Raw genomic sequence first — 22,630 nt, forward strand, 5'->3', positions numbered from 1 at the left:
AACTTGTTTTCCTGCTAAAATCTACAGGGCTTTTTCACTCCTGACCATAAAATTTTGTAAGTGATTTTGTTGTTGTGGCTGCCAGGAAGTGTGGGGCCAAATTTACAACTCACTTTCCTTTTGTTAATAAAGTATATATTATATATTATGACATATAAATATAAAGCATACATTATATGTAACATTATATATAATATAGTATATATTATTAGTGTTACAAAATCATTACATATACTGTATATATTATCTGATATGTAATATATAATATAAAGCATTATTATATCTATTACACCAGCTTCCCTGGTAGCTCAGCTGGTTAAAGAACCCGCCTGCAATGCAGAAGACCCCAGTTTGATTCCTGGGTTGCGAAGATCCCCTGGAGAAGGGAATGGCAACCCATTCCAGTATTCTTGCCTGGAGAATTCCATGGAGAGAGAAGCCTGGCAGGCTACAATCCATAGAGTCGCAAAGAGTCAGACGGGACTGAGCAACTAACACTTTCAGTTTCATGTATTATATAATGTTATATAATACATATATAAATAGAGAGAGAGAGCATGGAGTCTCTGCTCTATAGACTAATCCACTAACCTTCCTCTTGGTCCCAGAGTCACAGCTACATTTTACTGAAGCTTGATCCACAGTACTGGACATAAGCCACTTCAATGTTTCAGAGATGTGAGAAAATAAGAGTAGAAAATGAATCCAGCAGAGAAACAGAAAAGAGGAGGCTTTCCAGGTAGACAGGATAACAAGTGCAAAGACTTGGAGATGTGACCACACCTGCCTTACTATGGGAACAGAAAAGGGTCTGGCCTGACCGCCCACAGGACGGCAGAGGCAGACTGGAGACCACAGTGTTGACTCTGCCTGGTGCGCCCTGATACCAGATATCTGCACGGCTCATGTCAGTTCATTAAGATCTCTGTTCAAATATCACCTCATCCAGGAGAGTCCTTCCTGGACCAATTCACCCAAAACACTTTACCCTTACACACATGCATGTACACACACACACACACACACACACACACACACACACACACTGCTCTAACCACTTCCTCTCCTTTTATCCAATTTTATCTCCCTTCATTGTGCTTATGAACATCTGATATGTATCTGCTTATATGTTTATTAACTTCTCCCTCAATAGACTAGAAGCTCTAGCAAGCAGGGTTTTTTATGCAATTTTGCCATTCCGGCAACTACAACAGTACTTGATAATACTGACTAAATGACTAGAAAGGTGGTTTACCACTAAATTGAGAAAGACCTACTAAGCCATAAGAAATTTACCATTAATGGGTACTAGGTAAGAGTTTATGCAAAATTTTATTATAATCGAACTTCTCTTTTATAATAATAGCTTTGGCAGAGGAGTAGTAGAGAATAGACCGGATAGGAAATCCATGACAAAAAATCCAAATGCTAAATCCTAAAGGTTAAGTGAAAGTTAGGAAAAAAACAGCAACAGAAGTGAAGGAAGGAAAGAACTCACGAGAGATAGAAGCAGTAGAGAAAAAGACAGTAGTATGTATCATAATGGGCTTCCCTGGTGGCTCAGTCAGTAAAGAATCCACCTAAGAATCCACCTGCAATGCAGAAGACCCCAGTTCGATCCCTGGGTCAGGAAGATCCCCTGGAGAAGGAAATGGCAACCCACTCCAGTGTTCTTACCTGGGAAATCCCACTGATAAGAGAAGCCTGGTATGGTCCATTGAATCACAAGAGTTGAACATGACTTAGTGAAGGCTCTATATAAATATTGTAATAGTTAAATCAGGCATGAAACAGGTCCCTTGAAGGCTTGGGTGATCGTGGGTAAATTACTTATATAATCCTTGGTTTCCTTGTTTCTAAAATGGGGATAATATTGGTATCTACTTACTTAGTTTTATTATGGGGATTAAGTGAAATAACCTATGCAAATACACAATTGACTAAACATAGTGACTGCTAACTGGGCTCCATGAGGAAAGGGGCTGTGTCTGCTTTATACACTAGTGTTTCCTAGGCCCGAGCACTCACCATAGCCAAAGAAGGCGCTGAATGCATATCCGCTAAAAACAAATGAATTAATGAAGATGATTAGCAACACACACACACACACAAAATCAGTTAACTACAAAGCAAATTCTTCCTATAAAGATAATGGAGCTAAATTTTCCAAGGGAGTGGGGAGACTGTATTTAATCTATTTATGAAAACACTGAGGCTGAGATGGTTACAGGATCCACCACAGTAAGTGTCTAGTAGGCAAAGGAACTGTGGTCCAGATCACACAACAAAGCACAGGCTGGAGATAGACAGGCCTGGACGCCAAAGCCTAACCTAATAGAGGAGATCAACAAAGGAAGAGCAAAGAGAGAATCCTGGGAAAACGCACACAGGGATCGAGAGGAGTCAAAAGCTAGTAAGAAAGAGAAAAGGAATTAAACTTTGAAAGCAAACGGGGAAGATGTGAGGGGAAAAATGGTCAACAGCGTCAAAACTGCAAGAAATGCAGTTGAGTGAAAACTAAAAGGAGACTGCTGCTGCTGCTGCTGCTGCTAAGTCACTTCAGTCATGTCCGACTCTGTGTGACCCCACAGACGGCAGCCCACCAGGCTCCCCCGTCCCTGGGATTCTCCAGGCAAGAACACTGGAGTGGGTTGCCATTTCCTTGGGTTAGCAATTAGATCACCTTTGCAAAAGAGGTTTTCATGAAGTGGTTGGAGCAAAAGCCAGATCACAGGGACAGAGGAGGAGCTGAGAAAGGGGACGACAGGGAAAGGGTAGAGAAATCGGTTCAGGATAAAACAGATTGGGCTGTGGATGCACCTAAAAGCCTACCTGGCCACATATCTCCACTACCAGCTCCAGAGGTCATTTGTTTCTAATAAAGTATATTTTCCCTACGACATTTGTAACATATCTTACTCTGGAAGCAAGGTTAGTCCTCGTGAATGTCATGCAGTGCGCCCATCGACATGGCTCCTGCAGTATGAGTTTTCAGATATCCAAAGGGCCCTTTGTGGTGGCAAAGATAGTTCTGGATATTACAGAATAATGATCTGTAAAAACATAATACTTTTATCAAGTCTTTTAAAGAGCCAACAAAGGACCATGGTCTGTATAGCATACTGATTAAGAAGCTGCTTAAGATATTTAAAAGGCACATGTATCAGGAATAACTGCGGTATGAGGTTATTATACCAGTTTTTAAAAATAATTATACTAATCAGGGATATAAGAGCATCCCGTGTATTTCCTTAATCCTCATCATGACCCTGAGAGGTAGGAATCACTAGCCCCATTTGGCAGATGAGAAATCCAAAGTTCGAAGAGATGAAGTGTGTCAGTCATAGTATGCTAACTGCTGCAGCAGAAAATACCCAGATCTTAGGGGCTCAACACAGTAAAGGTCCACAGCCCTTTCGAGTCACAATTCAATGTGGTCAGTGAGCTTGGGGGCAGGAACACAGAGGCTCTGCTCTATGAGTCAGGGATCCAAGCTCTTTCCACTGCATGATCTACATCTATCTGGCAGGTGAGAGAAGGAACAAAAGCAAGGAGAGGCCCACAGAGGGCTTTAGAGGCCAAAGTGACAAGCATCACTCCCACTCATATTCCACTGGCTGAAACTCAGTTACACAGCCCCACCTTTCTGCACATGAAATGAAGCCTAACAGCTGGCCAGAAAGGTCACCTAACAGTACGTTGAAGGGACTCTTGGGGAGGCCCAGTTGTTAAGACTTCACCTTCCAATGCAGGGGCTGCGGGTTCGACCCCTGGTTGGGGAACTAGGATCCCACATGCCTTGCAGCCAAAAAACCAAAGCATAAAACAGAAGCAATATTGCAGCTAATTCACTAATGACTTTAAAAATGGTCCACATTAGAAAAAAAAAATAGTATATGGAAAAGTTGAGACACAAACCCAACACTGCTTAAGGGTCCCAACGAACCTTGCTGTCCAACGGGGCTTTCCTTCCCTTTCATTAAATGCATCACTAATTTTAGCATTTCTCCAAATGACCATGATAATGGATGGTTACCGTGTTTCTTTTTTTTTTTTTTCATCTATCTTTTACTGTCTGTCCTGCAATTCCCTTTTACAAATCAATGGTTTTAGTCTTCTGAGGGGCATACACATGAACACAAGATTCGGGGAGCCCTCTGAAGCAAATCCAGACTACAGAATGCATGTGTGTGCTGTGTGTGCATGTTCAGTCGTGTCAGACTCTGAGATCCCAGGGACTGTAGCCTGCCAGGCTCTTCTGTCCATAGGGTTCTCTGGGCAAGAATACTGGAAAGAGTCGTCGTTTTCTACTTCAGGGGATCCTCCCGACCTAGGGATTGAACCCGCATCTCTTGCATCTCCTGTGTTGACAGGCAGATTCTTCACCACTAACGCCACCCTATGGGATGCACGAGCCCAGAGCAAAGGACTCTCCACTGCTTTACTGTTAACGTCTGGCTTTCTTCCCATCTCCCCACCCACTTCAGCCCCACCCCGCTGACCCCCTCCCTGTTGTAGCTTCTGTCTCTTGGTCACTGTACCCCTGTTCCTTCTGCCTAGGCTGCCTTCCCCCAAGAGGAAGGCTCATTCCCTCAAGATCACCGTTCAGATGTCACCCTCTCAGGAAGACCTTCCCCTTCCACCCTACCCACACTCCCATTCATGCTTTCTTTCCCTCTTTAGCACTTCTCCCCTTCTAGTATGTTATGCATTTTACATACTTAGAAGTTTCCAAGTTCTCCCTCCTTGAGGGCAGAGATCTTTGTCTATCTTCGTTCTGTTTACTGCTCTATCGTTGGCATCTATGATAGCGCTTGGACACCATATGCATCTTCTGGAATAAATTACTTTCTAACATTTATTTGTTTCCTTTTGGCTGTGTCCAGCCTTAGTTGCTATGTACGGGCTTCACTCTAGTTGAGGCACGTAGGCTCAGTTGCCCCACGGCATGCAGGGTCTTAGTTCCCAGACCAGGGATAGAACCCTCACCCCCTGCCTTGGAAGGCAGATTCTTAACCACTAGACCTCTAAGGAAGTCCCTTTTTGAATGCACTGAGGGACAACAAAAGAGTAAAAAAGAGAAGGGGCATGTAGGTAGATGACTGGTGTTGAAAATGTTCTCTTTCTATTTCACAGGGGTTTATTTTACCACCATGCTCCACAAACCGGAGACAGTTACATATATATATACAAAATAACATTATTTTAAAGTACTATATTCAGTTCAGTCGCTCAGTCATCTCCAACTCTTTGCGACCCCATATTAGCACTATATCATGACCTTTTAAAACCAGCATCTTATCTTACAAAAGTGAAACTAACAGTTTTCTTTGAAAATCTATTTGAAGCGTTAGATACCTATAAGCATTTCTTATAAACGAGTCTTTCTAAAGCCATTTTCAAAGTGATTCCGTGATTTGGCTAATGGTAATTAAAATTAATAGAAATTTCAGCTGAAATATTTTATTCTGAAAGTCACTTTTCAAACATATACTGTTCAGCATCTCACCAAAAACACGAGTTTTGAATGCAAAAAGGCATTGCTGCTGCTGCTGGTAAGTCGCTTCAGTCATGTCCGACTCTGTGTGACCCCACAGATGGCAGCCCACCAGGCTCCCCCGTCCCTGGGATTCTCCAGGCAAGAACACTGGAGTGGGTTGCCATTTGCTTCTCCAATGCATGAAAGTGAAAAGTGAAAGTGAAGTCTCTCACTCGTGTCCAACTCTTAGCAACCCCATGGACTGCAGCCTCCCAGGCTTCTCCATCCATGGGATTTTCCAGGCAAGAGTACTGGAGTGGGGTGCCACTGCCTTCTCCAGCAAAAGGCATTAGGAAACCTAAAACGTTGGTCAGAGATTCATTCAAATTAAACAGATGAATAAAGGGCGGGGCAGGAAGGGAGAGGGTAACATAGGGAGGGGAGGCAGGCAGGAGAGGTGAGGAGACACCCACATGTTGGATTGGCCAAGAAGTCCGTTAGGGTGTTTCCATAACACTGTACAGAAAAACCCTAACGAACTTTTTGGCCAACCCAATACACCCATACTTGTATACTGTAGATGTCAAGTTTCAAACCCAAGAAGCTTACTGGACTTAAAAGAAGACACTTGGAAGCCATCCACTATTTCCAAGTCCTGCTTTTGAGTTCCAATCCTGCCATTTACTTAGAAGATAGTCCAACCTGCTGCTCTCAGTTTTTTCATTTGTAAAATTCAGATAGCTTTACGCAACTGTTTGATGAGATCATGTATATACTATAAAACTGCTCTATAAACAAACTAAGGAGAAAGGTATCTTTACATTTCTGACATGAATGCCCGAAGCTTAAGAGCTTGACACAACTTAGTGACTGAACAACAAACATTAAATTACAATCTGGTGTTTAGACAAACTCCTGGTATTCAACCTGCACAGTGAGGTTAGAGATGACTGCTCCACACACGATAAAGTTAATCATATTTCCTTGGCATAAAACAAGAGGCTTACGTAACTAATAAGGGCCTACCATACAGCACAGGAAACTCTACTCAATACTCTGCAGTGATCTACATGGGAAAAGAATCTTTAAAAGAATGGATCTAAGTATATATATAACTGATTCATTTTGCTGCATTTTTTAATAGTCCAATAAAAATTAAAATAAAAAACCAAGAGGCTAACAAGTCTTCCAAATATCCTACTAATAAAAAGCAGGGTGGGGGGAATATTTAGAATGGACTGGTTGGATCTCCTTGCAGTACAAGGGACTCTCAAGAGTCTTCTCCAACACCACAGTTCAAAAGCATCAATTCCTCGGCAATCAGCTTTCTTCACAGTCCAACTCTCACATCCATACATGACCACGGGAAAAACCATAGCCTTGACTAAACGGACCTTGGTTGGCAGAGTAATGTCTCTGCTTTTTAATATGCTATCTAGGTTGGTCATAACTTTCCTTCCAAGGAGTAAGTGTCTTTTAATTTCATGGCTGCAATCAGCATCCACAGTGATTTTGGAGCCCAAAAAAATAAAGTCTGACACTGTTTCCACTGTTTCTCCATCTATTTCCCATGAAGTGATGGGTCCTGGGTGTTCACTGGAAAGACTGATACTGAAGCTGAAACTCCAATACTTTGGCCACCTCATGAGAAGAGTTGACTCACTGGAAAAGACTCTGATGCTGGGAGGGATTGGGGGCAGGAGAAGGGGACGACAGAGAATGAGATGGCTGGATGGCATCACCAACTCAATGGACATGAGTTTGAGTGAACTCTGGGAGTTGGTGATGGACAGGGAGGCCTGGCGTGCTGTGATTCATGGGGTCGCAAAGAGTCTGACACGACTGAGAGACTCAACTGAACTGAACTGATGTAGTTTTAAAAAAATAAGTGACAATCTATTGATAAAACAGAAACAATGTATATTGCATCTTAAGATTATTATCAACAATGGATATTGACCTTTTAATCCACTTAGCCAAATCAAAAATACAAACCTTGTTTCAAATAACCAGTCACAGGAAAAAACAACTCCATACCCAACAAAATCAAATTAATTTGTCAAGGGAAAACGTAATGGACTAACATGTTACGGTCTTTTTCAAAGGTCTATTTTTAGACATAAACCAAACTCTCTTTAATTAAAACCTTAGGTTATAAACATATTTCCTGAGCAAGTAAAGCCTAACAAATCCAATATGAGTGAAACCCTGTACCCTGGAAACAGAAAGGAGCCCCGAGTCATTTACAATAGAAGTTTCATATAACCTTTCATCACTCCCACCACAACAGCAAACATGCAGCCTTAAAGTGAAAGCTTTCTAAATTTAGATGCTTTCAAATAATGCATCTTAAGTTGTATGTGAAGGTTGAATAAATTATTTATTAAGTCTCATCTTTAATAATCGGATATCATGTTTAACTTGTAATCAAAATGGAAAGAAAGTTGTTATACCATATATTACTGTACCAAGACTCAGAGTTTCCAATCTATATTTAGTTCACATTAAAATGGAAGCAAAGACGCAAACCAAGCTAAAAATAAAATGTTCTACAAAGATGAGATTTTTAAATGGATTGAGATCTAGCTTTATTTGGTCCCTTCAATGCTGATCGCATTTCGCAGCACCTTAACTTTGCAATGCTATGCAAACCATTTTCCATTACCTAGGAAAGTAATCAGAAACTAAAGCCAATAAGAAAATCCATGGGCCATATACTTCCAGTACCTGACTGTACACAGCTATAAGTTAAGAAGGTTTTTACATGTTTAAATGGCTTTAAAAAAAAAAAGAATATTTGTTAACACATGAAAATGTTATGAACTCAATGTTAACATCCTTAAACTTTTATTGGAAGAGATGGTTAGATGGCATCACCAACTTAACGGACACGAAATTGACCAAACTACAGGAGATGGTGTAAGACCAAGGAACGTGGCATGCTGCAAGCCATGGGTGTGCAAAGCGTTGGACACAATTTAGTGACTGAACAACAACCCACATATAGACATATATCACATGACAGCCACTTATAGGTATAGTCAAGTCCTGCCCATAGATGCTTTTACACTACAGCAGTAGAGTTGAGTAATTCTGACAGTCTATGGCCCACAAAGCTTTGAATATTTACTACCTGACCCTTTATAGAAAAAGTTAGCTGACTTCTGCCTAGACGAATGTTAATTACTCTTATAATTCAAGATATCTTCCTGCTCACCACCTATCAAAATGTAAATATTCCTACTTGCCTTTCACATCATAGTGAGCTTCTGAACAATAAACTTGTTAATATTACTTTATTTATTACCAATCTGCTGGCCTTGTTTCTGTTTCCCATACTATTTGGATCATTACCCAATTCAATGTTTCCACGCAGAACTGTGGCTAAGTCTTAAATAGTATTTTCTAATTTAGTCTGTTTCTGTTTCAAATACTGGATATGAACCAGCAGAACCTACTAACGGGCTGCCATCTACAATTTGAAAAACACTGAGCAAGTCTTCCCTAATCTACTCTACAGAAGGTTTATGGTGAAAGATAATGTTTAATTGCACAAATTGCATCTCATAAAGCAGTGAAAAATACAAATCAATATTTCCATATTGATCATGCCTTACCATAAAGACATGAGTTTATTTATACATCCTTCAAGTTAAAGTAAAACCAGGTTTTAACTGAAGAATGTGGTGGTTATTATTTTAATGGGCAGAAAGAGATGCCCTAATACAGGTATAGTGTTGCAAAGTTCTGAATATCTTTCCAGTGTTTAGGTATGTTTTACCTAAATTTAGAGACTCATTTATGGACACTAAAATTAACTGTAAGACATATAAATGTGGAAAAAATAAGTGGGAGAATAATAAAGCAAATTAGGAAGAATTTCTGACACATGAAGCTTCATGACCTTAGCCAAGATGAGTCAAAAAGCCTTTGAGTTGGTTCCTATTTGTTTTTACCATTTGGCTATAGCAGTTGAACAATTCTAGTCTATAATCCTGACCAAGGTTCCTCCAGCCATTCACTGCAAAATGAAGGACTACAATATTGATGGGCCAATAAAAAGCAAACCAAGTGACCTTCACACTCATGTTCAAAATTAAGCTGTTCTGAGTTTGTATTAGTGCTGTTGCAGAATGCCTCACGCCCAGTAAACACCTGTGAAATTCTCTACAACAGTAAATCTAAATGCAGAATCAACCTAAATGCAGAATTCTCCTTGAGGCAAGATGAAGAATTTAGGGATAATAGTCAAGGGTAAAGAGAAAGGAAGAGACCTGATGAGTTACAGCTCCCTTTAGTTTCCCCAATCAGCAGTAATTAAACTTCTGTATACAAGTGATTTATCTCCTTTGAGGAAATCGAGGCAGCCATAAAATTGTCTAGTGTTTAGCACCTGGGTAGCTAGATAAGACTACCTGAAATTCTATTCAGCGGATAGTTTGAGAATCACTGTGTGTATGTGTTAGCCACTCAGTCATGTCCAACTCTTCGCAATTCCACGGACTGTAGCCCACCAGGCTCCTCTGTCCATGGAATTCTCCAGGTGAGAATACTGGAGTGAGTAGCCATTCCCTTCTTCAAGGTATCTTCCCGACCCAGGGATTGAACCCAGGTCCTCTGCACTGCAGGCAGATTCTTTACCATCTGAGACACCATAGAAAGAAAAAAGGCTAAAAACAGAGAATGAGAAAAGCAGGAGAGAGACAGCAAGGACAAAGAAACAGGAGGAAAAAGATGGGAAATGAAAAGAGGAACAAAGAATATACAATATGGGATTGAGAAGGATACCAAAATGTACACGTAGATTTTATTAGGCCACACTAATTCAAAAAGCACGCCAGTCTTGTTTACTCTTTACTTAAAAAGTGTATAGTATCCACTGCAAAAAAGCTGAGATTGGTGTTGTCTTAAAATAGCCCATATTTCCTTTCACAGAGAGCTGGTTAATTAAGTGATGACATAACACTCTAGGTTAACCCATATGAGATCATTTTTTTCCAGCTTTATTGAGGTCTAATTGACAAGTAAAATTGCATACACTTAAAGTACTTAATGTGATGATTATTTGATAGACATATATTGTGGAATGATTACCACAATTAAGTTAATTAATATATCCATTACCTCACAGCTACCATGTGTATACCTGTGTGTGTGTTGAGAATACTTTGCTATTCTCTTAGCAAATTTCAAATACACGATACAGTTTTAGTAACTACAGTCACAATGCCATACAGTAAATCCCCAGAAGATATTCCTCTCACAGCTGATAGGGTGTGCTTCTCCCCATTTCCCTGCCTCCCAGCCTTACTCTCTATCACTCTGACGTGCTGACAGTGCAGTTTCACTGAGCTCAACCTGATGTAAAAGAAGACTGTGCCATCATCAGAAAGAACCAGGTATCTGTAGATAAACGTTAGAGAAATGATCTCCATATTATATCCCCAAACAAACACGATGCAGAATGCTTACAGAATGTTCTCATCAGTGGTTGTAAAATACTACACGTTTAAGTAAATATACATATATATTTATGTATGTGTATACACACACACACACACACACACGTGTGTGTGTTAGTTGCTCAGTCATGTCTGACTCTTTGTGACCCCATGGACTGTAGCCTGCCAGGCTCCTCTGTCCATAGGATTCTCCAGACAAGAATACTGGAGTGGGTTGCCATTCCCTTCTCCAGGGAATCTTTCCAACTCAGGGATCAAACCCAGGTCTCCTGCATTGCAGGTGGATTCTTTACCATCTGAGACACCAGGGAAGCCCATATATGTATACATATATATATTCTTCTATGTGCATAGAAATTTTCTGGAAACACACAAAGAAATTGTCAACAGCTGCCTTTGAAACAGAGACTATGAGGTCTAGTGTGGGAGGGAGATGACTTTTCACTGGATACTGTTCCATCACCAAATATCCTCTCACACTGTCTGAATGTCTTACTATATACACATTTTATTTTTTCAATTAAGAAGTCTGGTCACCTTCCAAATGCCACAATTAAGGTTCTTCACTAACCCTCAAATTATTTAAAACATTAACCAACATTTACCACAAAAAACACTTAAAATAATGTAATGACTTAAATTAGTGGTTATTTTTCACTCCAAAGCTAAACACCAATCAGCTTTATGATCCTAAGGATCTTAAAGGAAACTAAAAGAAGTAGTGCGTTTTAATGATAATACCCATATATATGAAGCATTACATGAACACACATAATGTATACACATAGTTATTCAAGAAATAATGTTCAACTCATCTGTTCAACTCACTCTGCTGTGGGCCCTTTGTATGTGTACAAGTGCTTTCCAAAGAGAGAGCGTATATTAACATACACAAACATACAAAAGCATGTGGATATAGGCATGCAAATTATGTGTTCATGTGCCACATATACCATTCCAGACTGCTATACACCATAATTGAAGATGCTATTAGTAACCACAACCTGTCAGACCTAGTGATCCCTTGGTTTATCTTCAGGATGTGTGAGCTCCTGCTGTCTAAAAAATGACTAAGCCTGGGGCTAGTCCCAGGGCCACCTCCCCCAGGCTCTCCCATCTCACACACCTGTGCAAGGGATCAACAGAGTGTCCATCCTTTTCTAAAGATCTTTTCCTTCAACTTTTATCTGGATCATAAATGAAGACTGGAAACCAACAGTTGAATTTAGCAGTGCTCCTTCCCCCCACTGCTCTGCCTTTATCCCTGAGAATCAGTATGATAAGAGATGTAACTGCTGAAATTTGTGGCAGATATGAACAGTCTGGACTGGGGGATGGGGCAGGTAGGGAAGCCAAGGATCAGCATTTTTCAGCCAATTTAGGCCCTGATCGCATGTGTCCATGTATGATAATGCTGATGAACTTGTATGCACTTGCATTAAGCGAGTATAAAAAATACAACTTCTGAAATTCAATACATTTTTGGTAATTTAAGGAACATTTCATTTAATGATCATTAATTATCCGAGTTGGTGATGGACAGGGAGGCCTGGCGTGCTGTGATTCATAGGGTCGTGGAGAGTCGGACACGACTGAGCGACTGAACTGAACTGAACTGAATTATCCCTAATCATGGCAAAACACTAGTATTAAATATTTTTGTTAGAAAGCTAAATGGGAAACCAACAGTAAATATGCTTCTTGAATTGAGTCTCAGTCTTGATATATATACTTTTCCCAAATCACAGAAAATATCAAATTTAAACAGTATAACTGTAACTATCCTTATCAGTTCAGGTATCTTTCAAATTTTAGTGGTACTCTCAACAAATTTGTTTTTTATTTCACTCAGTTCAAATTAGAGATCTCTCTATATTTTCTTCCAAACAATATAAATTTACTGGTCAATTTTGAGGTAAGTATACATGGAATTTTAACCTTTTCAGGTTAAACAACCTGTCATTTTGCTGATTATCAATACAGTTTTGTGAACTTTTTAAATTAAGATTTCAAATGTTAAAGGCACTCTCTGTTAGGAAAGTCCCTATTTCATTTAGCCTTAATCTTCTAAAAATGCATTAAACTCCATACCCTTAATTTATCACAAATTGCATTAAATTAAAAATGTCACTATTAAAAGCATTTACAAGATGTGCACTTAGAAATGAAGCAGGCTTTGACTCTTCACTCAGTGAAGCTTGCTAACAGTTGTGTGTGTGCTTACACATATTTATTTTAGAAAATAAGGAGGCAGGCAAGTGCAAACATGAATCCACAGCCATATAATAAAAGTTCTGTTTTCATATGTGGGTCCATTAACCTTAGAAAACAAGCTCTCGTAAAAATAGATATAGAATGAATTAACTTCTGCACATTTATTTTTAAAGAGCACACAAATCTAACGAGGTTATTGGTTCCCTTTTCTAATTCCTCGTTAAAGTCGCCCAGTGATAACAGACTCTCCACGTCATAATTTCTAAAATATGACCCAAATTTAGAATATATAAGTAATGTTTAAGTTGCAAGCATTTTAAATATATATATTATATAAAATCAAATTAAAACTCTCAACTTGAGCCCTCACAGGTCAGTAGCATGTGCTACAGAAAGAATAACACAGCTTGCATATCTCCATATACCACAAAGCAGTTACTTTTCAGTATTAAAAATAACCATGCGTGTGTTGATAAGATCTGAATACAGCACTTAGTGGAAATTTGGGACTCGAGGTCTGTGGTTTGTGCTGCACAGGGTGCATCATTTACCAGAGGACAGCAAAGGGGCAGGCAGGGGTCACCTCCCCATCCTCCCCCTCTGGGAGGGTCAGGGAGCGACAGGCTGCTGCCCTCGGAAAGACAAGGTGGCAAAGGTCACAGCAGCTCTGGCAGGCCTGCCTGCACTTCTCTCCCTGCGCAAGGTCTCCGCAACCACTGCTCGGCAAGTAGGACCAAAAATAATAAAACACTCCTTTTTGGATCCCTCAGTGGGAACTCCAAACAGCGTTTCGGCTTTTTCCCACGCTGCCTGGTTCCCCGTCTCCAACTCTGGCTGCCTGGCTCCCCGGGAGCCCACCCTGGAGGCCCCAGCTTTGCGGCCGCGAACAGCTCCCGCGGGCCCCGACCCCGGCCCAGGCCCCGCCCCGGCCCCGCCCTCACCTCTGCGCCCCACCCTCCCAGGATCCGCCGGCGCGCTCCCCGCCCCCGGGTTCAGCCCCCGCCCCCAGGCACAGGCCCCGCCCTCACCTCTGCTCTCCACGCTGTCTCAGGCCCCGCCCCGAGCTCAGGCCCCGCCCCCGGGCCCAGGCCCCGCTCTCACCTCTGCTCCCCACGCTCCGAGTCTCAGGCCCCGCGCCCGGGCTCAGCCCCGCCCCCGAACCCAGGCCCCGCCCCCACCCCTGCTCCCCAAGCTCCCGGGCTCAAGTCCCGCCCCCACCCCTGCTCCCCAAGCTCCCGGGCCCAGGCCCCGCCCTCACCTCGGCTCCCCACGCCCCCGGGTCCAGGCCCCGCCCCCCGGTCCAGGCCCCGCCCTCACCTCTGCTCCCCACGCTCCCGGGATCCGCCGGCGCGCTCCCCGCGCCCGGGCGCCCTCAGTCCCCTGTCCCGGCTGCCTCCTCCCGCCTTCCCCGTTGCTCTCGGCCCGCCTCACCTTGGTGCGGATCTGCCCCGAGGTGGACACTTTGCGGATCAGCTTCTGGGGTCCCTCCTGCTCCGCTTCGCTGTCTGACGAGTCGTCTCCGGGCCCCGCCGGGACAGTGGCGGGGGTGACCGCGGCGCCTGCCGCTCCTCCCGCCGCGCCCGGGGGGTGGTGCTGGCCGCCGGCCCCGGCCATCCTGTCCGACTCCTGCGGGAACACAGCCCCGCCCGGCGGGGGCGGCTGTCAGGGGCCGCGCTCCGCTCGCGCGGGGCCCGGAGCCCCGCGCCGCCGCCGCCATCTTCACCCCCCAGCCTCCCGCTCCGGGGAGGGGTCGCCCGGGAGCCCCCTAGACCCCGCGCCCGGCCGGGAGCCTCCGGGACCCCGCGCGCGGCTCCGGCCCGAGCAGCGGCCGCGGCGGGGCTCCGGGGACGCGGACCCAGGCCCGCCTGGGACCCCACCGCGCCCGGCCCGGAATACCACCGGCGCGGGTAGCGGTGATGGGAGCGACGGGGGGGTCAGAATTACGTCCCACGTCCCCGAGGGTCTCGGGTCCCCAGGGTGGGCCGCGCAGGGCGAGCGAGGCGCGAAATCTCCGCACCCCCATTCCCGCAGGCCCGGCCGGCGGCGATGCTTCCTCCGTCGCTCGGTTCCCGGGCAACCGTGGCAAGAACGGCCCCGGGTAAAGAAAGGGAACCTGGCTTCCTGCCGGCTCCCCTGGGTGCTCCCGCCACCCTCCCGATCCCAGGATCTCTGCAGAGACACTCGGGCCTCGCCGCACGGGCCCCGCGAGTACAAGTCCCCTGCGGCCCCGAGATGGACGGGCGCTGCCCCTTGGTGGGTCTCCGGATCCCCCAGCCCCTCTGTGATGAAGCGTACCTCTCCCGCCTCCGCCCGGAGGTCCGGGTCCCGTCGGCTCTCCCGACCGTGGCCTTCAGTTTCTGGCCCACCCCCACCCCCATCCGGCGCACACGGAAGAGAAGAGCATTTTCCGGGAGGCTCCACTCCGCTCGGAGAACTTTTTCGTTCGGAAAGAGCGATCCCTTGGGCTAACAGGAAACTGACAAGGGCGTGGAGAGCGCGCAGAAACCAGCGAGTTACACGCAGCCCGAGACGACGGCGGGCAAGAGAAAGGTCTGAGCTCAAGCGGGAACCGGGGGCACTGCCTAGAAGAAAACAATGCGCCGGAGCCGTGCGAACGCCAGAGCCCGAGCACGAAAACACTGCAAGGTCCTGGGAGAGAGCCACTCCCTAACCCGGACTAGAGCGGGAGGAAATGGGATCAACAGGCGGCAGCCGCCGCTCACAGCTCGTCCCCCTGCGAGCTGGTGGAGCGGACGCTTGGGAAACAGCAGCCTCGCCTTGCCATGTGCATGCCTGCTGTGGGAGGGCTTCGGGGAGAAGAGACTAAAGTGACAGGTTCCTCTTGTCATCCACAGAGAATTCCAGGCTGCTGTTAAGCTGTGTGTTTAAGTAGGGCAAAAAGTCCCTGCCACACCATGGAGTCTCTTCACACTTCAGGAAAGCATCCAGTCTCTTTAGCGTGTTCGCGCCCTTCAAACTCATTCGAATTTTTTTCAGTTGACATGACCTTTAAGGATCCTCCAGACTAAGGGAGGGAGTGTTTTGCTTTGGGTTTTGTTTTGTTTTTTTTTTAGTTTAAATCTTACTGTCAATAATTTGATGCTGTGGCAGAACTAACAGTTCTAAGAAAATTTCAGAAACAATCTACAATCCCCGTACCACTGTCTAGCCACTAGGTAGATTAAATTGATTGAAATGTAAAATGTGACGGTTAGTTCAAATGTGCAAAGACAGGAGATTGCTGCCAGGTATTACTAACTGATAAAGGCTACTTCTTTGGGCTCTGTTGTCTTCTTTAGGAAGGGAAAGTAGTTGGGCAGAATAAACTTTAAGAACACTTAAGGCTCCATAAAAATGCAAGTCTGTATCAACAGAGAACATACCTCTGAGAAGGGAATTCTTTTAAAAGAGAAAAAAAAAAAAACAATCAAAATAATGGCCTTTATTCTAACCCAACTGTTTGGTCACTGACAAATCCAGTGGTCTCACAAATCCAAAGAGCACCTAAGTCAACGGCCTTTTGAAAGAATAAACCTAGTTCAGACCTTCTCTTTTAATGTAAAGAACCTGAGGCCCAAAGTCACAAGCAGGACTGAAGTCAAAATCATGTGTCTTATTCTAATGTTCTATTCACATCACCACATCACACAACAAAGGTTGGTTTGTCCGTTATCATGTTTCTGTTCACATTTAGGTTTAAAGCTTTACATAAGTAATGTTTTCCAAAATCCAGGCAGAGAGTGAAACAGAAGGGCAAGGTCCACTGTTTTATGTCCATGCCTATTCTGTGATCTTAAGAGGACTGAATACAATTCTCACTCTCATTCAAACATTGATCACTTAAAAATATTAAAAAAGTAAATATATATAATATATAAAAATAGCTTCACGTGCAAAAGCTGGGCTATTAATACCTCAAAGTAAAGGTATTCATTACTTCATGAAAAATTAACCTCACAGTTACCCCTGCTCTTCAAAGACTCTTGTAACAAGTTCTAAAATTTGGCTGTAGTCTTCACCCGCCAAAGTTAACTAAATGACCCCTGGTCTGCATTTTCCCGAGCACATGCATTTCCCAAGTGAAATACTGTGTGAGCAAGTGAGGAATGTCGCATCATTTCCCACAAAAGGTAGCTCATGAAAGGTGCTCTTTTTCTCCAGTCATCTCTTCTGAGGCACTATAATCCCTAACTTAAAGTAGCTGACCCACTGGCATCTTCTCAGGTCTTATCTGTAAATTAGAAATTGCCAGAAGGGATATTCAATCTGTACACTGTATACCTGCAATGCACTTCACTTCCCCTAAAAATATAATAGCAATGTCAAGAGCTCAATATGTACAACCATTTTAATGTAGCTCAAAATAGCAACTAAAACAAATTTCAAATATGTGGCTTATTACATTATTTCTTTAATTTATAAGATTTCCTTGAACTGTTCTCCTTACTTGGTGTTTTCAGATATTCAAATAATTTCTAAGATGCATCTTACATATTTATCTTATTATTATTACTTTGAAATCTTTGTTTTGAACATAATGTATCACAAACAAACTATTATAAGCTTGGACATAAGCCACATAGACACTGCATTCAGAAAGAAGTGGAAATAGAAGCTACCACTAAATTACATCTAGGTGTCTACTTAAGAGGGCTTTCCACCCCATTCAAAAAAAAAACAAAAAAATTTTACTAAAGATAAGTTACAGCCAATTCTCATTCTGATACCAACCTTATAAATATTACCTATAGAGATATTTTGAATTATATTCTTATTGATCATACTTATAACAAAAGAGGTTAATGTCCATTTGTAGCTTTTATTGATTAAATTCCATATGTTCTATGGTTTTACGTTAAATATTATGTCATAAACATGAAGTCTGCATTAGATTCTGAAGAACCTAAGTACATAGGCACTTTAAAAACACGTTCTAAGACTCACGTTCCTAATCAATGGGAGCCATGCAAAGAACACTGCAGGTTGAACAGGTACAGACCTGCTTTCATACAAACTTTAAAACAGCTTCCATAATACACTACCTATTCCTATGGTTTTTCCAGTGGTCATGTATGGATGTGAGAGTTGGACTATAAAGAAAGCTGAGCACCAAAGAATTGATGCTTTTGAACTGTGGTGTTGGAGAAGACTCTTGAGAGTCCCCTGGACTGCAAGGAGATCCAACCAGTCCATCCTAAAGGAAATCAGTCCTGAATATTCATGGGAAGGACTGATGCTGAAGCTGAAACTCCCAATACTTTGGCCACCTGATGCGAAGAGCTGACTCACTGGAAAAGACCCTGATGCTGGGAAAGATTGAGGACAGGATGAGATGGTTGGATGGCATCATCAACTCTACGGACATGGGTTTGGGTGGACTCCGGGAGTTGCTGATGGACAGGGAGGCCTGGCGTACTGCGGTTCATGGGGTCGCAAAGAATCGGACACGACTGAGCGACTGAACTGAACTGATTTGATGTTTAGAATGTAACACTGAAAGCTTCATTAAAATTCCCTTGTTATCTCAATGAAGAGGATTTTGAAACGACAGTAATCATGATATCAACTCCATGTACGTATGCCCATCCCTGCACCTAAGGTACACACCTTCGGTCATCTAGACTTCATACATAAATACAAACTCTCATTTATGTGTTGGCCATTTTTCCTTTGAAACTCTTCTCTTCCCTAACTTTTCAGTGGTTCTGAAAAGCTTCATCAGAGCCAACTAGGTAACGATCATTCAGAAATAAAAATCAATTTTAATAAGTAAAGGGTACTCTAGCATCCCAGTACTGTTCAAGAACTACTCTGTAAATACCCTCAGACTTTGCTAAGTTCTGGCAAGAATTCTATTTACTTTCCACAGGTTATTATCTACAAGGACTACTTGGCTAAATATCTTCCTGAACCCACCTATTCCAACCACCAAAATATTTTTTAATTAATTGGAAATTTAGGTAATGTCTCTGTTTCCACTGATTTGATTACATTCTAAAGCTAGCATTAAAGGAAATACACAGGCACCTGAATGCTAACATTTATCTTCTTGCAGGCCCAGTGCCCTCGATGGGGTAATGATAAGGTTAACAGTTTATTTAAATACCCTCCCTTAATTAAATAACTTCATTTCATCTCCAAGTACAAAGACCATCCTGATGGCCAGCAGCTGCCCCACTGCTCCAGGCATGAGTACATTTCAAGCCAGGCGGGCTGTTCTCTTTACTATCACTCAGCATCGATTCCCGACATTATGTTAACTCTTCTGTCCGAATGGTTCCATGTAGAATCATATCCCGTTTTGGGACTTGGCAAAAAAGACCAGAGAAAGTACATCCTTACATGTATGCTGTTATTTACAGTAAGAAACAATGCAACAGGATCTGTGTGCTGTGAATATTGCCTGTTCGTTCCTGAATATTCCTTTTCATAAATGTAACTGAGTATACTTTTACGGTAAAGTATTAAAATAGCCTGTACCGGAATTCAGAAAAAAAGAGATTTTAAATGACAGCAAAATGGAATCCAGGTCAAAGCAGATTTTTTAACCCAAGGTCTTTGAGGGTCAACAGACTGGGCTATGGGAACTCTGATTCCCTTGAAATTTTATTAAATTTTTATATGTATGTTGCACGGGTACATCTTGGGGAGGAAGATAGTCCATAGCTTTGATTAGATTTGTAAGGGATCACTGATTCGAAAAAAGTCTTTGTAGGGAAATCTGTCCTTCAACATAGATTAAGCTGACATTTCCCCAGTTAGCGCCCCACGTCTGAAATAACTGACATTCACGCGCATTATTTCCCCTACTGTACCCCGTCATTACTCTTGTCTACACCACTTTTCAGTGATTTGGATAACTTATCTTTTTAAGAAATTAAATGAGAGTCCCACTTATTAGTTAGTTCCTAGACTTCATGTCAGACATGGACAGCCACGGGGTTTCAAATAAAATCACTTTGTCCAAAGGATCATTTTATGCCACATACACGAGATCTCTGATGATTTTCTTCTTTGAACTCTTTTCTTTTTCCTCTAAAATAGTAAAATGTATGAAACAAGACATTCTGTCTACTTAAGAATGAAGGCTCTGTGATGATTTGAGGATTTGTGCCTGTGCAGTCAACTGCTACATTCCACAGTCCTGGAACATAGTAGGTGCTGGATAAAAGACCTGTTGAGTAAATAAAAAGGCCTGCAGCATTTAAACAAAATAAACCTCATTTTTTAAAGGAGAGTTCTGCAGACTGGACAAAGTGTCCCAATTCACTCACATAATTCTGTTTGGGCTCTAGTTTTAAAGGCTAATAAATGAACATTTTCATTTTTGTCACTTGAAATAAAGCAAAAATAAGTTTTCCTGCCAAAGTAGCTGTGGCATCAGCATCCTACAGTAAAATACATACAACTAGGCATTTTTTCATTGTGATTGGTGTTGACTCCATGTCTGCAAGTTCATAAAGGACTTCCCAGGTAGAAAAGTTTAAACGTAAAAAAGTTACAAAAACAGGTCACTGAATTTAGTTCTCAGGAACCTTTGACTTAAACTCCAAAACCGAACTGTATTTTGAATTTCAAGGATATTTTAATCCTCAGTAATACACACAACAGAAGAAATATGAGCAGACGGGCAAGCTAATAACATGTTTAACTTTATGAAAGCAAAGACAGCTGCAGATACAGACTGATCAGTGTTGAAGGGCACTCCCGAAAGGTCGGGAAACAGAAGGCAGAGAAACTTGGGCAAAGGAGCCGGTAAGGTACACACTGGAAAAGAAAAAGAACCAAACCTGGCACCTGACCGGGAAGCTCTCAACAGGCAGGGGGCCAGCCTGCTATATATGCGGTAGTCCCTGGGAACACGGTGAACAGAACACCGCTGAGGCTTTTCAAAAAGGCTCAAGACTATCAACCAGGACTGAGTACCAAACATCGAGGCAGGGCGCAGAGAGCCAAAATTCGATGCCAGGGAAAAAAGGCAACCCACACAGGATTACAGAGCTCTGAGTGAGACGGGGATTTCGGGGTAGAAACACTGGAGGGTGGTGAGGTGGTTCTGACTGTCTGAGTTGCAAGAAAGAAGTTGCAAGAGTTTGAGAGAACGAATGCGAAGACCCCTTCTCCCCCGGGCTCCTGCTCGTTACCGTCGCACGTACCAGGCACATGTACTGGCTACTCGGGTCCCTAAAATCACCCAACCTCCGCGTTTTACGGGCGGCGAAAAACCTAGGCGAAATCAAGGTCAGCTTCCCGCTTCACCCTTGGCAAGCCCTCTTGACCCTCCAGAAAAGCCCGGGGCGTTAGCTGCGAGCCGGAGTCGGAGGCGTGGTTCCGGGCTTCAAGCCGCGATGCGCCCGGCCAGCGCGGGTCCCCGGGAACCTGCGCGCCCAGGTGATGGGCCAGGGCGCTGTCTCGGGCGGGGAAAACGTGGGTCTCCTCCGAGCCCTGCCCGCCGACCCACGGTCTGAATTCCTCCTTTCCTCCTCCCTATCCACCCTCTTCGCTCTAAAATCAAGTAAAAAAAAAAAAAGTTGAGAAGTCGATGAAGCACGGAAATCAAACGGTGCTCCGAGGGCCAAGGTCCGCGCGGGTCGCCGGCGGCCCCCCTCGGGGAAAGCCTCGGAGGGTCGGACAAAGGGGCTCCGGGCGGCGCGCGAGGAGGAGCCGGGGCGGCGGAGGAAGCGCGGCCCCGGCTGGGAAGCAGCTGGGGACCTCATCCCGGGCCATTTCCTGAACGGAACCCGGCCCGGGCGGGAGGGGGGGACGCGACAGAGAAGAAGCGGGAGGGGGCGGGCGCGGGCGCGGTACCCACCGGTTCCTCCCAGGTCGGGCTGCGGGCGCCCGGCGCGGGGCGCACGTGCCGCGGCTCCATCGCGCCGGCCCGCGCCCGCCGGCCGCCCGCGGAGCGCGGACCCGGGCCCCCCGCCGCCGCCGGGGCCGCTGGATGCGCCTCCCTCGCCGCGGTGCTCGCGGCCGCCGCCGCCCGGCTCCCAGCCACCGGCCCTCCCGCCGTCTCCGGCTTCCGCCGCGCTGCGCTCTCCCGCCCCCGCGCCGGGCCCTCCGTCCACCTCCGCCTCCTCCTCCGCGGTCCAGCGCCGCGCGATCCGCTCCCCGCCGCCGCCGCCGCCGCCTCCCGCGGCCGCGGAGCCCGCCCCCCGCGCCTCCCTCCGCCCCCGGCTCCCTCCCCTTTACCTCCCCGCTCCCCGCCCCGCCTCCTCCCCGCCGCCCCCTCCTCCCGGCGGGCGGCCCGGGGCGCACGTGACCCCCCGGGCCGGCCTTATAAGGCGCGGAACCGAAAGCGGCCGCCGGTTGGTGAGGGGCGCCGGGCGGCCGCGGGGACGTGAGCGGCCTCCCCCCGGGACCGGGCGCCGAGCCGCCGCCGCGCGCGCGCGGGGAGAGCGGGGCGCGGTGGGGAAAGCCCGGCGCGGCCGGCCGCTGCGCTGGCGATGGGAGCGGCAGCGACCCGCGTCCCCGG

At 44.9% G+C, this 22,630-nt stretch overlaps 1 protein-coding gene across 6 annotated transcripts in view; it reads right to left on the reverse strand.

Moving 5' to 3' along the window:
* The window catches only part of DGKH (diacylglycerol kinase eta), a 222,025-nt gene extending 199,724 nt beyond the window's left edge, over positions 1-22,301 (reverse strand). The window contains exons 1-2 of one of the 6 annotated variants that reach the window (XM_088842777.1): positions 22,224-22,301; positions 14,587-14,781 (exon numbers count right to left, since the gene is read on the reverse strand). In XM_088842777.1, coding sequence (XP_088698903.1) covers positions 14,587-14,769 — 183 coding nt within the window. In that variant the 5' untranslated portion in view covers positions 14,770-14,781; positions 22,224-22,301. The other 5 variants (XM_088842778.1, XM_055426031.2, XM_055426033.2 and 2 more) reach the window with 5 other exon arrangements.
* Positions 22,302-22,630: the final 329 nt, after the last annotated feature.

Source organism: Moschus berezovskii, chromosome 13 (assembly GCF_049115385.1).
Source record: "Moschus berezovskii isolate FMDL1 chromosome 13, NW_MosBer_1.0, whole genome shotgun sequence".
Classification (NCBI taxonomy): domain Eukaryota; kingdom Metazoa; phylum Chordata; class Mammalia; order Artiodactyla; family Moschidae; genus Moschus; species Moschus berezovskii.